Source organism: Piliocolobus tephrosceles, chromosome 13 (genome assembly GCF_002776525.5).
Source record: "Piliocolobus tephrosceles isolate RC106 chromosome 13, ASM277652v3, whole genome shotgun sequence".
NCBI lineage: Eukaryota > Metazoa > Chordata > Mammalia > Primates > Cercopithecidae > Piliocolobus > Piliocolobus tephrosceles.
This window is the reverse complement of record NC_045446.1, coordinates 84,025,040-84,038,664: the sequence shown is the minus strand read 5'-3', so window position 1 is coordinate 84,038,664 and position 13,625 is coordinate 84,025,040. Positions and strand designations below refer to the sequence as shown.

Below are 13,625 nucleotides of genomic sequence, written 5' to 3'. Positions count from 1 at the left end.
AAGGCACATTGCAATAGTGGAACAGGGCTCTTGGGAAGATCTATTTTGACTTTTCCTCATTCATGGGCTTGGCATGCTTCTCCTCCCCCTGTGGGGTCTCCACAGCCTCTGGTGTACCACAGAGGAGCATTTGGGCCTTTTCTTTCCACTCCCCTTTCAAAGAGGGGAATTCAGAACACTGGCATTATATGAGGGGAGAAGAGGTAGGATTTGATCAGCAAATTACCTCAAGTCTGCAGTTTAGTTACTGTAATTTGGTTTTTATCAAGGGGGACACAGGTCAGTAGCCTCCAGCTCAGCTTCTCTCCTTTCTCCTCTGCTCTCAGCACTGGGTGGTGGTAGGAGGGGGATGCAGCTTAGGGAAAACTTCATAAACATCTTCCTTGGGTGGACACAAATTATAAACAGAAAAGGCATCACTATTCTTACTACAATGGCATTAAGTATCTCAGATCAATAGCACACCCAACTGCGGAGTTCAAATAAGGTGGTGAATGTTAGAACTCTTAGAAAAGTGAGGCTACTCAGATGTAAATTAGCATAGGTGCAGATGGGAGAAACCATCATCAAGAGAAGTTTCTAAGAAGTGCTTCAGAAAGCCTTCAAGTTAAGCCCTCAATCACCAAAACAGGAGAAGGAAATACAGGATGAGCTGTACTTGGCCACTTCAAATTGGGCAAAGTAGGAGGAGTCGTGATAGAGATGGATAAGGCTTGGGGGAAGAATTCACTTCTAACTTGATGCTGTCACCCACTCTGGACATGTTCAGAAGGCATTCATGGGGGCAGACAGGGGTCTAAATAATCCCTCAGCACATGAGCATCAGGCTGTGTGCCAGGTGCTGGGAGCACAGGGATGTGGAAGGCACCACCCTGCCTCAAGGGCCTCCAAGGTAGGGGGAGACAGACAAAGTTATCGAGGTAGTGCAGAGTGCTAAGCACTGAGGCAAGGAGCAATGGCAAGCACAGAGGGCATCTAAGTCAGGACAATGGGAGGGGCAGGTCAAGAGTAATTCCTGCTGGGGAGGCTGTAGCTGACTTCTGAATAGAAGGTATGAGGCAGGTGAGGACAGACAGATCTGAGAAAGCAGAGAGACTTTTCAGAAACAGTGCAGGAGGCTGTGTCAGAGATGAGAGAGAGAGTAGTGGGTATGTGATGATCTTGAAGAGGTGGGGCCTTGTATGGTCTAAGAAACAAGGTTGTTCTTTGTCCTGAAATCCACACAGAGTCCCGAGGGATTTAAAACTGGTGATGGTGAAATGGTAGGGAACGTTTGCACAATCACAACTGCATTCTAGAAAGACCACAGACATGAAATGTGTTAGCTGGGTTAGATACAGTAAGACTATCAATCCACCACTGGGAACAGAGGCTGGCCTCAGAAGACTGTCAAGGGGGTAAAGCTACAAGTCTCTGAGACAGACAAGGTAGGATTTAGGTTATCTGTGCTGACAGAGTGTAAGTTGGCCCCATGACTCCGACTTACAGTGTGGGCAGGACCTGTGACTTGATTCTAGCCAAGATAATATAGCAAAGGTGAAGGGTTTTAGCAAATGTGATTAAAGTCCCAAATCAGTTGATTCAGAGTTAGGCAAAATGAATCCTGCCAACAACTTGAGGCAGCTTTGAAGCAGCTCCTTCCCTAGTTGAGCTTCAGATGAGAACACAATCTTCCACAACTGGGTTGCAGCACTGTGAATCCCTGACCACAGGACCTAGCTGAGCTGTGTCCAGATTCCTGACCCAGAAACTGCAAGATGATAAATGTGTACTGCTTTAAGCTGCTAAGTTTGCAGTAATTTGTTATGGAGCAAGAGAAAACGAATACAACATCCAAGGGTCCCGGGTTGCCACCCTGGGAACAGCCGGTGAGCAATATAGTCAAAGCTAGCATTTAGAGAGAATTTACTATATTTGTGATATGCCAGGAATGGTACTAAAATTTCACATGGCTCTGATTACCCATAATAGCAAGCTGCACTAATTGACCATTATACAAAGGAGTCCTCCTCTTGAGAGAGGTGAGCAAGAGAATCCATGTTTAGCAGCACATGGTTGCTGATCTTTTTTTACCAAGCCCAGGCAAACAATCCTCAATCAGAAAGCAAGTGATTTGTGCTTAGAAATTCCAGAATCTGTGGGCCCATAATCAAGGATTTTCTTCCTTTAGTTACCACCAGCTGGATTTTAGCAAGTAGCATGAAGCCTACTGAATTTTATGTTTCCAGCAGAGAGGAATGAGCCTCAAGACATTTTGGAATGCATCTCCCATTACATCTTCCATGAAATGACTCTCTCGAAAGGGAAGGCAAGAAATATTAAGACATTTTTCATTACTTACTCAGTTTTATTTAGGTGGACACAACAGTGAAGAACTCAAACATGGTTTGACCTTTATCTACAGACACAGCAGCCTGGATTTTCAGCCTTTCATTCTTCTTTAAATGAAAGTCAGCAGGCTCAAAATGCAGAGCTTGGCTAAGTGACTTCTGTGGAAATATGAAATATAACAGTGATAACCACCAAGGGCTTTCAAGATTCTTGTGTTCTTCTAAGGACCCTAACACCATGATTTGTTCTCATCTTTGTGGAAATGAAACCAAGATGGCCTTAATTTGAAAGTCCTTCTTCATCTGTTGGCAGTCTTCTTACAAAGAATGCAGCAAAAAGAACACATACTTTTCTTTCAAAGTTTTGAAGAAATACAGTCATTAAAAGGAATTTAAATTATGCCTAGAGTACCATTTTACAGAATACCATTAAATTGTAATTATGTGCTTTTAAAAAGCCAGCTTGTTAAAGAGTAGCTGATGGTTTCAGTTTTTATAGGGAACACTTGTAACACTGCAGAATTCTACAAGGGCTTTCTCCTCTGGTGGGCAGGGAAAAAAAAACACTCAAGTCATGAGAAACTTTTATAGCTTTCAGGAACTTGAAGAACAATTGCTGATTAAATTTCATGCTTTAGTGATGAAGTATTTTTACAGCTAAAAGAGGAACCCCGAAACATAATACATTTCATTTGAAGCAGGCAGAAAAACCAACCACAAATTAATATCTATTGTATTCCACATGATACAATATCATTGTTGTCAATCGTTTTAAATGGTTTCACTTTATTTGTGAAAAATAAAGCCAAAATGCCAACAACTTCTCAGAAGGAACCATTTCATCATCTCCATCCCCTCAGATAAAACCTCAATTACTGGTAATTGTACATTTCCATCAACATCCCCTTTTAAGAGGTTTATTCTTTTAAAGCTTCAATTTCCCTAATCACTGAAAGGCAATCTTGAACTTGTACTGAATTTGGAAAGTGGTCAAGACTCACTCCATAATAAGAAGTTAAGGACCATCACTACTTAAGGTGGAAACCTATTCATTTGCAGGAATATTCCTCTCTCTACCAAGAGGCTAATGAGCCTCCCCTCCCCTTCTCCTTTCTAAAAATAAAATCACGTTTGCCTTCTAAAATCAAATCACAGTTGCCAACAAATTAGGATTTATCCTAAGAGTTTGTCCATTCATTTCAACAAACATTTACAGAATGCCTCATCTAGGCCAGTCTCTGTTTTAAGCACTTGTGATACAGCAGTGCATAAAAATTCTCAACCTTACAAACCTTTGATTGACCCAGGACTGACAATAAGGAAAACAAACCAAACACGAGCACATTTTAAAAAGGTGTCTAAAAATCTGCCTCTGATAGCTGAGCTAATTCTCACAGGCACAAACTGCCCTGACCTGAGCTCTCTCTTGGACAAGCATTTCCCACAAACGAAACATAAACATGCAAACCAGACCCACTGAACAGGTGGAAGTTTCCAGCTTTCTCACAGTACAACTGTAAGGTAGGACATAGCATTTTATAGTGTTATGTCCTTCCTCCCCACATTCCTGTGAGGCGCAACAGGAACAACTACTTGACCCTGGAGGAAGACAACGCCTTGTGGTCAGGGAGAGAACAGCAGTTCATGCCGGCTGCCTGGTCTTTCTAGGCCCGCTACTGCCCAGGCTTCTACTGACCTTGTTAGGTCTGACTCTAGAAAATGAAGGCAGGTACTCAAAAGGTACAGTTCACCCAGAAGAATGTAAATGTGACTGAGTTAAGCAGACGTACAGCTGAGTCTCAGTGTTGGGGGAAGTAGCTTTCATGAAGGCAAAGGGAGCCCCATTGTCTGCTGTGTGGCTTGCTCCTCAGCCGTTGGAGCACAGCTTTTTCAGAGGCATAGACTACAATGACCTCCTAAGGTGCACTGAAAATGCTGGCTGTAGATCTGAGGAGAGGGTCCATAGCTATAAAAATATTTGCAAGGGGGTTGTAACCCCTCGAAGTTTAAGAATCTCTATGATGGAAGTATCTGCCTATCCCTTCGTAAAAGTGAAGATGTGTTGGAACGCTGCTTTCAGAGTACTCTGTGTCCCTCCCAGCTGCAACACTTGTTTCCAGCCTGGTTCAGCAGCTTGCTGGTGGTTTACTAGGCAGACAAGAGCCAGAAACAAAATCAGCAACCCTGGAGTGGTCATTCAGGATCTGTTTGTCTCCTTCTACAAAGCAATGAGTGCTTTTATAAAAGCATTTCTCCTCAGGAAACTGACTCCTCAAACGTCATTCTCCAAGCTAGTAGCTCACAGTAGATGGATGAGTTTACCTGTCCTAATAATACTTTTTTTTCCAAGCTGAAAGGTATCCCCAGGCCTCCACACCAGCCTTCTGGGGCCCTGACAGTTGTTTAACAGTGGCTCCACATCCTCCACAGGCTTGTTCTCTCATCCCTGCGAGGGAAGGTTCAAAAGGCAACTGGATCCTTTACTATTCAAAATCACTGTGACTATTTTGCACAAATTTCAACCTAGAGGATTTGCAGCTAAAGAACCTTAAGGTGGTCATCTGCCTCTGGGAAAAATGATAACTATATTCTCAAAACCAGCAGTTACAGAAACTTTAGGAGAGAAAACAAAAATAATGTGGCCTTTCCCAAGAACACAGAGCATTTGCTAGGAGTTTTCTGGCATAGCCTTTACTGTGGCTACACTTTCTCCTCTTAGGCACCAGCCCATGTCTCTGCTGCCTTTTACTGGACTCTGAAGTCCTCAAGGATGAGACCTGCCTATGCGTATCTGCACATCCAACCTGGTATCACAGACCCTACTAGAGCCTGGGCCATCACAGACCCTACTAGAGCTCAGAGAGTGGGAATGGCTTGGAGACTTCCTGGTCTCCTAAAATATCAATTTTTACCATTTCAAAATACAAATTACGGATAGTCTACAGAAGATGAAGCTTTTTGTAAAAAAAAATCATGTCCTAGAAAATATATCTCATAAATCTTTTTAAATCTTCAAAAGAAACCAGTGTAGAAATTTGTGATGGAACATCTCAGATATGGCAATATAATAATTTTGCAAATTCAATTATTTAGGTTACTGCCATTTCTAAGTCACAGCATAATTCAACAGTAATAAATATCATGTAACAGAATAATTTAAAGCACTGATTGCTACTTTGATATTTATCATCGGCTTTCCATTTCAGAAAACATCACAGAACTACAAATAAAATCTGCTTTTCTGAATATTCTGAAAGGCAGACAGCAGCTTATATAACTTCCGTTCTTCAGAAAACAGTAATTAGATTATGTAAACAACTGTCTGTAAGAGCCAAAAGTAAACTTGGGAGATTCCTGAGGATTACTCAACTTATGCAACGTGCTAACTTTGTAAGACTAAAACTGGGAAGTTCCACAGATGTTAAAGATTTTTGTGTGTGTGTGTAAAATGTGAACATAGGATTTACATAGTTGGAATTGGCAACAGTTTTGAACATTTTCTGAATCAGCTTTAAATGTTTATGAAATAAGCTTACATTTGTCTTATCCAACCATTCATAATCTTTATTCTATAATTCTCTTCCAGTGCTAGAATTTTCTTCCCAAATGGCCTCAATTCGGACACTGAATAAACGAAAATGAATTTTTTAAAGCTGTGCTTAAATATAAACAAAATAAACTGCTAAGTTTTTCTGGCTTCAAGCACACTATATGAAGCACGCCAATGTCACTTACATGCCCTGATCACATTCAGGCAAAGTGTTCTTCACTTTAAATACTCCTGTGTTCCATTATTGTTTAAGTAAAATCCTGTTTCAAATGCCTTTGATAACAGAGAAACATCCTGTAGACAAACTCTCCGAAAGTGACTGAATTAATGTCTTCTGTGATGTCAGATTTCCCCACTGGGCTCTTTTGGAAGCATTCTTCCTGAATTGAAGTCACTATGAATATCCTTTAGATTTCATCTTGTTAACTCAGTTTTCAGTCAGAGCAGCGGTTGGGCCTGCTGCCCTTCAAGGCACAGTGCAACAAGTAGTGGTGACAGGACTTCCATCAACTTTACAAGGTTGACAACTAACAGTGTAAAGAGAGCTCGAGTGTAGGCCAAGGCATCGGACCTTATACCTAACTTAGGACACAGGTCGACCTATGGATCACTAGCCAGTGAATGCTTTTCTTGTCTAACAGTCTTTAAGGGCACATAAGAAACTCATGTTAAATTATATTCCGACATGTTATTATTCCATGAAAACAAAACAAATCTCCCAAAGTGCTTGTTTTCCAGTAGCTCTGGGTCTTGTCTCACCACAGGTACAGAAAGGTATTGCTCCGAGGCTCTGACAGGGCTACTGCTCTTGACTAATCGTTCTTGTCTTTCTGCTTTTCATTTGATGAGGACTTACACATGGTTACTTGCTGCAGTTTACTTATCTCTCAGGTGCTTCCTACGGGAAGATCATAAACCATTCTTCCATAACCTTTTGTTGATCACCATTTCCGTTAGGGACTCAGTAAGACATGCTCAATATCTCCACCAAGAACCATTTACTGCAAAGCAGTTGTGAAACCAACAGGGGTGCTTTAGCCAAATTAAATCCTATGTCACAGATGTCACAGATTTACAGCTCAAGGAAAAAAATCATCAGCAAGAAGAATCCAGAAGTCTCTGTCGGGCATTCTTCTTTCCATTATTTGCTTTAATTTCACTGTCTATGTTCATATCTGTCAAAATTGAAAACAAATATTGATGACAGAAATATAGCAGGAATTATCAATACTAATCAATTTCTCTTCGGCCAAAAATTCCTCTTACAGTCTATACCATGTTTTGCTTCTTAGCCTAACTTCAGAGCACAGTGAAGTTAGGACAAGAAAATGAATCAATAAACTTTCAGTCCCCTTTGAAAGAGAAAGTCAGAGAGTAACAGAGAAGGAGATCAGAGGTACAGAGAGGAAAGCCAGTAAGAGAAGACAAAAATAAGCAAGAAAGACAAGGAAGAGTGCTAAGCAAGAGAGAGTGTGAGACAGAGAGAGAAGAGGGAAACACCAGAAAAAGCACAGAAGTTATCCTTCTTTGGAAAAGTAGATGAGCACCAATTCTTTTCCTCTCTCTCCTAATACTGAGGGGTTCCCACCGCCTCCCCCCAACCTTGGTATTAAGGTTTTTACTGCTTGGAAATGGTTTAAATGATGGGCAGGGTAAAGACTGTCAATATTCCCACAAGGCTGCTGCAAAAGCTCTCGGTGGGCTCCTGTAGCCTCTGACAAAAGCAAACCCTACCTTTGAGCTCTGCCGTCTGGTTCCCCTGCTCCTCTCTCGTCTCTGTAGACATGGGAGTTTTGCCATCAACAATATCCATCTTGATCATGCCGAGGTTTGTCAGGAGTAGCATTGGGTCGATCCCCTGACCACTGCTCTTAATATTCTCCAGTACCTTAAGACACTTGTATGACTTGACCTCACTTATATTTTCCTCCAAGAAGAGATTGTAGAGGCTCAAATCGTTGTACCCTTCAGATTTGAAATGCAGAACATCAAAAGTAGGGAGGATTTCGTACACTTTGAGAACATCTGTCTTCTGTCGGAATGGAACAAACAGCGTGTAGACAACCACGGGAGCCAACAGGACATAAACCACAAGGTTTATGACACTGAGCAACTGGAAGACGCCCACGGCGATGAGTTTGCACTGAAACTGATTGGGCACGGTGCTGTCGTTTCTCAGGATCCCTGATTTGATGCTGCACACAAACTCGTCTGAGAGTGAGGAGAGACTGAAGTAATAGCCCAGGTAGATACACACTAAAAGTATAATGATGAGTGTCAACAGGCGACAGCTAATGTACTTAATGATTAAATTATTAGAATTTTTCTTTGTCTTCAAGTATTGCTCCACAATTGGGTACTTGAAGTGGCTTTCAGATATCTCCCACAAACTAAAACATAAAGGAAACAAAAATAACGTAGGCACTCATCAAGACCATCAAATATTAAAGGCAGATACACATTCAACAATGTCACACTAAAAATTTCAAACACCCATACTTCTTTACCTACAACTTCAGTAGAGTGGTCAAAAATAAAATCCGTTTAAAAGAGGAGGAAGAAAAGGAATAATAAAATACTTTTACCCTTAATATTTAATAGAAGGCCTAGTTAATTAAATGAGTTAATATTTGGAAATTTTTAGAATGATGTCTGGCATCTGGTAAATCCTAAATACGTGTAAACATAAGCCTCTTACAGGCGAGGGGTGGGACAGCTCAGGGGGTGTGGGCACAAACTATGGGGTCTAAAGGGCATTGTTCAGTTTCCAGCACTCTTACTTATAGCTACAGAAAAGTGTTTTTATGCAGAATAGAAGTGGAGGGGGAGGTTAACAAATGCACTTCGTAATGTTGCTCTGAGGGTTAAAGGAGATATGTACTTAAATAACTCAATACGGTGTGTGGGATATATTAAATATTCAAAAAATGATGGTTCTTAATATTGTTATTCCAATTATTCAGTAACAAGAACCAAAGGAAGAATGTGAAAAGGCAGGGCACAACCTACTCCTCTCTCTAATCCCTTGCTCATCTGCCTTGAAATCCTCTGTGCATCTCCATTAAGGAATTAAATAGATCAAAGCAAGCAAGCCTTATATAGTACCTAAATCTGTTACCCCTACAAGAACTGCATTTTTAAAATGAGATGGTAATGTTTCACTCATCAAGGGAAGGAGTCTTGACAGAAGGACAAACAAATGGGTGGGATGAGTCGGGGCGAGATTTGGGGAGAGTGGACATCCCTGGATCCTACAGGCTGTCACTAGGTGCATGACATCCCCCTGCCTCCACTCCTGCCCCATCTCCTAGCAGTGAGAACTCTGGGCCCAGACTGGCAGTAGAAGGGCAGAGAATTTGTCCTACAAAACCCGATGAGCTGCCTGCTGGGGCTAAGTTACCTTTGCCCCAAGTTCTCGGCAACACCTGGAACTGAGCAGGCTCCATCTCTCATGTCAAGGTCACACGCACTCTTTGCAGCCTTAATTGCACGGTTGTAAACTTTGTCAAGTTCTTCCATGATAAACTTCAAGTCTGAGCAAATATGAGGAGCAGCTGCGAAACGCCAGAACAGCGGGGGCAGGTACAGGAGGATCGCAAAGAGCAACAGGATGTAGGGGAAAAACTGAAAAACAAGAGAACAAATCATGGGCTTAACAGACCCCCCCATGCAGTAACCTAATGGCACCAAGTGATGCTCTCATTTTCTCACATCTTGAGACCAATGTGCATTGTGGAAATTGGGCTCATTACCTAATAACTACTTCTTATGGCTAAATTCCCCTGTCCAGGTAATACCTGACACTGGTAACTACTTATTTTTTTTCCTTCCATAGGTATTAATTTGAAGTAATCAGCAACTGCATGGTGACAAATGGTGTGCACGTTCTAATCACAGAAGGAAAACAAAAAAATAAAATTACTCCCATTCCCTGAACAAAATCCCAGTTAAAAAACCTGTAACTATCACAAAGGCTTCTGCTGGGTTTTTGTTGTTTAATTTTTGTGGTTTCAAGAAGTAACTAAGGCATATGGCTCCATTTTTGCCCTCCTCTGGAATCTGGGAAAATGCCAAAGAAACATATAACTTCCCCCAAAACAAATTAGAAAAGCTTTGACTTCAGTGATTCAGTAATCATCCCAATAAGACAGCTGAAATAAGCAGCTGAATTAACAGAATGCAGACTGAACATGGAACAGACTTTGAAGGCAGTCCAACACCCTCATTGTATAGTTGGATAAACTGAGGCTCAGAAAGGCCATCCACAACAGGCAAGGGAATCAAGAGGAGAGTGTCCAGATCAGGGTGCAGACACACACCAAACAAGAGGGGATTCGCACGTCAGAGAGGGTGACGAGCACCCCAGTAACCAAGACCATCGGTTGGTCAGAGATGGTTTAGCCTCAGCAGAAGACTTAGGAAGACTGTAAACGGCAGTCAGCACAAATCTGAACTGAAGCTCAGCACTTTGGCCTCGGGGAATGAGGTTACCGAGTCTCTGACCCTCAGTTTCCTTATCTATGAAAAGGTCATAGAATAGAGGTGTCATGAAGAGTAAAGGAGATAATCGATGGAAAATGCTTAGCAAAGGACCTGGCATGGAATAGGCACTCAAACACTCCAGGTAACCACATAAAGATTAGCTAGGTGGACATGTTACGCTCAGTCCTCACAGAAACCCTGACAGGGACTCTATATATGGCTCCATTCCGCAAATGGGAAGAGAAAGCCAGGAGCAGTTTCTGGCCCCAGATCACAAAGCTAGTAAGTGAGAATCAGACTATGTTGCCAACCTCTCTGAACCCAGAGACATCTTTTTCCAATTGAACACACTCTCAAGTACTTTACTCCTCTGGAAAACTTCTCCTTACTTTTGGATGAGTTTATCTCCACCATTTCTCAGAGCTGTAACGGAAGAGGCCATGATGGCCTTAAGTTGACATGAAACCCTCCCCCGCAAACATTTCTGGGAGTGGACGGCAGACCCCACAACATGACCCTCACTGTAATTTCAGATGTACAGGGCATTCCCATAAGCCCCTCACTCAGTTTCCCCCATTGCTAATGACTCATATTTCTGTGATACATTTGTCAAGACTAAGAAGCCAACATTGCCACATGCCATTATCAGAAACTAAACTTCAGACTTTTATTTGTAAAGTACACTGGTTGTTTTTCCACTATTGTCCTCTTCCTGTCCCAAGATCGAATCCAGGGTACCCACTGCATTTAATTGCCATGTCTCCCTAGACTCCTTGGTTTTGTGACAGTTCTTCAATCTTTCCTTGTTTTTTTTTTTTTTTTTTTTTTTTTTTCTGAGACGGAGTCTCGCTCTGTCGCCCAGGCTGGAGTGCAGTGGCCGGATCTCAGCTCACTGCAAGCTCCGCCTCCCGGGTTCACACCATTCTCCTGCCTCAGCCTCCCGAGTAGCTGGGACTACAGGCACCCGCCACCTCGCCCGGCTAGTTTTTTGTATTTTTTTAGAGACGGGGTTTCACTGTGTTAGCCAGGATGGTCTCGATCTCCTGACCTCGTGATCCGCCCGCCTCGGCCTCCCAAAGTGCTGGGATTACAGGCTTGAGCCACCATGCCCAGCCTTTCCTTGTTTTTAAGTGCATAAAATAATATATATAGGTTCACAAAGGAAACAGAATATTGATATACAGTTATCAAAACACTAATATTTTGAATCCACTTCTTTATTCATACTTAAAAAATAGGATCTAGCAGACGATCTAACAGCTATTGACACTTTGAAGTTGTGAAGAGTAAACGATATTCCAGGATATCTGTGATTTTCTGTGGGTGACAAACTCACAGGTACTGCTAATATCACTATGGATTGTTGCCTACATAAAAACTTTTTTAAGCTAAATTTTAGTTGGAAGTGAATAAAAAATAAAGCTGTCATATATTTTCCTATCCTAGTTTGCAGGCCTCCTGTCACTATCACAGACCCACATAAGGAATCTCTGCCCCAGACGCAAGAGAGAAATAAGCACAAAAGAGCCCCAAAACTTTGCAAAGCCCTCTTACCAAGACAGCTGCTTTACTTTGGCATTCTGGCATGGGATGAGGTGTTTCAAAAGTATTAACCCAACTTGCAAAGGGCTGCTACACAATGACACACACAGCAGGTTGTGATTAGCTGAATTTTGTCTGCATAATTCATAGCTGGCTGTGAGGAGAAGGAATGTTCGTTTAATTCATGCCCAATCGGAAGGGTGCCCATTAGTTTAAAAACATAACTGTATGACACAGAATTACTGCTGCTTCTATAATAACCATGAAAGCCAGCCATTGTATCTGGAAACCACAGGGAGAAAACCATTTCTAAAATGGGCTTGTGAAACATCTATATAAGTCACTTTTGTTTCGAAGCTATTTGAATAATGACATTTCACCTCAAACTGTTCCCTTGAATTAAAAAGTGACTATTTACAGTCTGTGGCAATTTTAAACATGCCCAAGTGGCACAATAATTTGGTACAATAAGTGGTACAATGAATAGCTCAGCACAGCTCATTGTAATTAGAAAACCAAATTACATATTGGGTATAAATTTCCCTAAAATATCCTTGTACCTTGATCACCACTATAGTAACGTCATTTAATGCCCCATATCTTGGTTTTCTCCACACTTAAACCTCTTTTTATTTATTTTTTCCCACCAAAAATAAAAAGGCAACTTCCAGTGAGTCTATAAAAGTGTAGTAAAACAGGAAATAGGAATCCAAAAAAACCATAAAATTAGTCTTTGAAATCCTTTTGACCAAGTAAGAAGTATGGAAAAGCTGCAGGGCTTTGAGGGTGCATCTGCAGATGGAAACAGCTTTGTTCCTAAGCTGTGTCAACTCCACATTAGGCCTGGGATGTTCAGCATCTCTTGAAGCCATGACGGCACTATTTTGCGTGATGATCGAGTGAGTATTGAGCTCTTCCAAAAATAGGGAAACTTCTTAAATCCTTGTGGAACCAAGCAGCTGTCCAACTACAATTTTCAGTCTATCTGCCTTAAAAATGTGTGCTGTTTCTGGAAGGGGTGATAGTTAGAACAACAGAAATCTCCAGATGGAAGGAACCTAGAGGGTGAGCCAGTACAACTTCCCTCCATACTCAAATCCTCTCTACCTCATTGATGGCAAAGAACCATCCAGTTCAGACTGAACAACTCCTCCTCTAAAATGCATGTAACCTCATCTTATGAGATTCAGTACAGATGGGTAAATTCACTCGAAAACATCTTCTGGGGACCTGCTATGTGCCAGGCAGTGGGCTGGATGCATGGCCCCCGCAGACTAGGCGCAGAGTCTACCCCAAGATCACACAGGACAGGTGGGAACACAAGCTGGTCATTAAATCATCAAAACATGTAGGTACTAAGTACTGAGGCAACAGAAAAGTCCCCGGGAAGGTGGTCAGGGAAGCTTCATAAAAGAGGTAACACCTGAAATATGTCTTAAAGTACAGTGCGGCAATAAAATAAAACAAAGCCTTCTGTTAAGACTCAGCACAAATGTCACCTCTGTGGCTCTTTGGAATCTTCTTTCCTCTGCTTGGAATCCTTTCCTCCTTGCTTGTCTGTTGAATTCTCACTCATCCAGAGCACCAGGGTAAATGAGCAAGCCTGTGAGTGAGGAAGTGGCCAGAGCAGAGGCCAGAAGGGTGTGCCGGGTTGAATACTGCCCCCTACCCCTAATTCATGACCACCGGGAACTTCAGGGTATGATACTGTTTGGAAATAG

The 13,625-nt window shown here is 41.9% G+C and overlaps 1 protein-coding gene across 2 annotated transcripts in view; it reads right to left on the bottom strand.

The window, feature by feature from the left end:
* Positions 1 to 2,326: 2,326 nt before the first annotated feature.
* Positions 2,327 to 13,625, bottom strand: part of PANX1 (pannexin 1) — a 78,417-nt gene continuing 67,118 nt past the window's right edge. Inside the window, exons 3-6 of one of the 2 annotated variants that reach the window (XR_002734412.2) lie at positions 9,281 to 9,504; positions 7,615 to 8,270; positions 6,066 to 7,055; positions 2,327 to 5,954 (exon numbers count right to left, since the gene is read on the bottom strand). Coding sequence is in view for 1 of the 2 variants with exons in the window: in XM_023225635.2 (XP_023081403.1) it covers positions 6,976 to 7,055; positions 7,615 to 8,270; positions 9,281 to 9,504 (960 nt within the window). In the remaining variant the exon portion in view is untranslated. Of the gene's footprint in view, positions 7,056 to 7,614; positions 8,271 to 9,280; positions 9,505 to 13,625 lie in introns of both variants that reach the window. The other variant, XM_023225635.2, reaches the window with a different exon arrangement.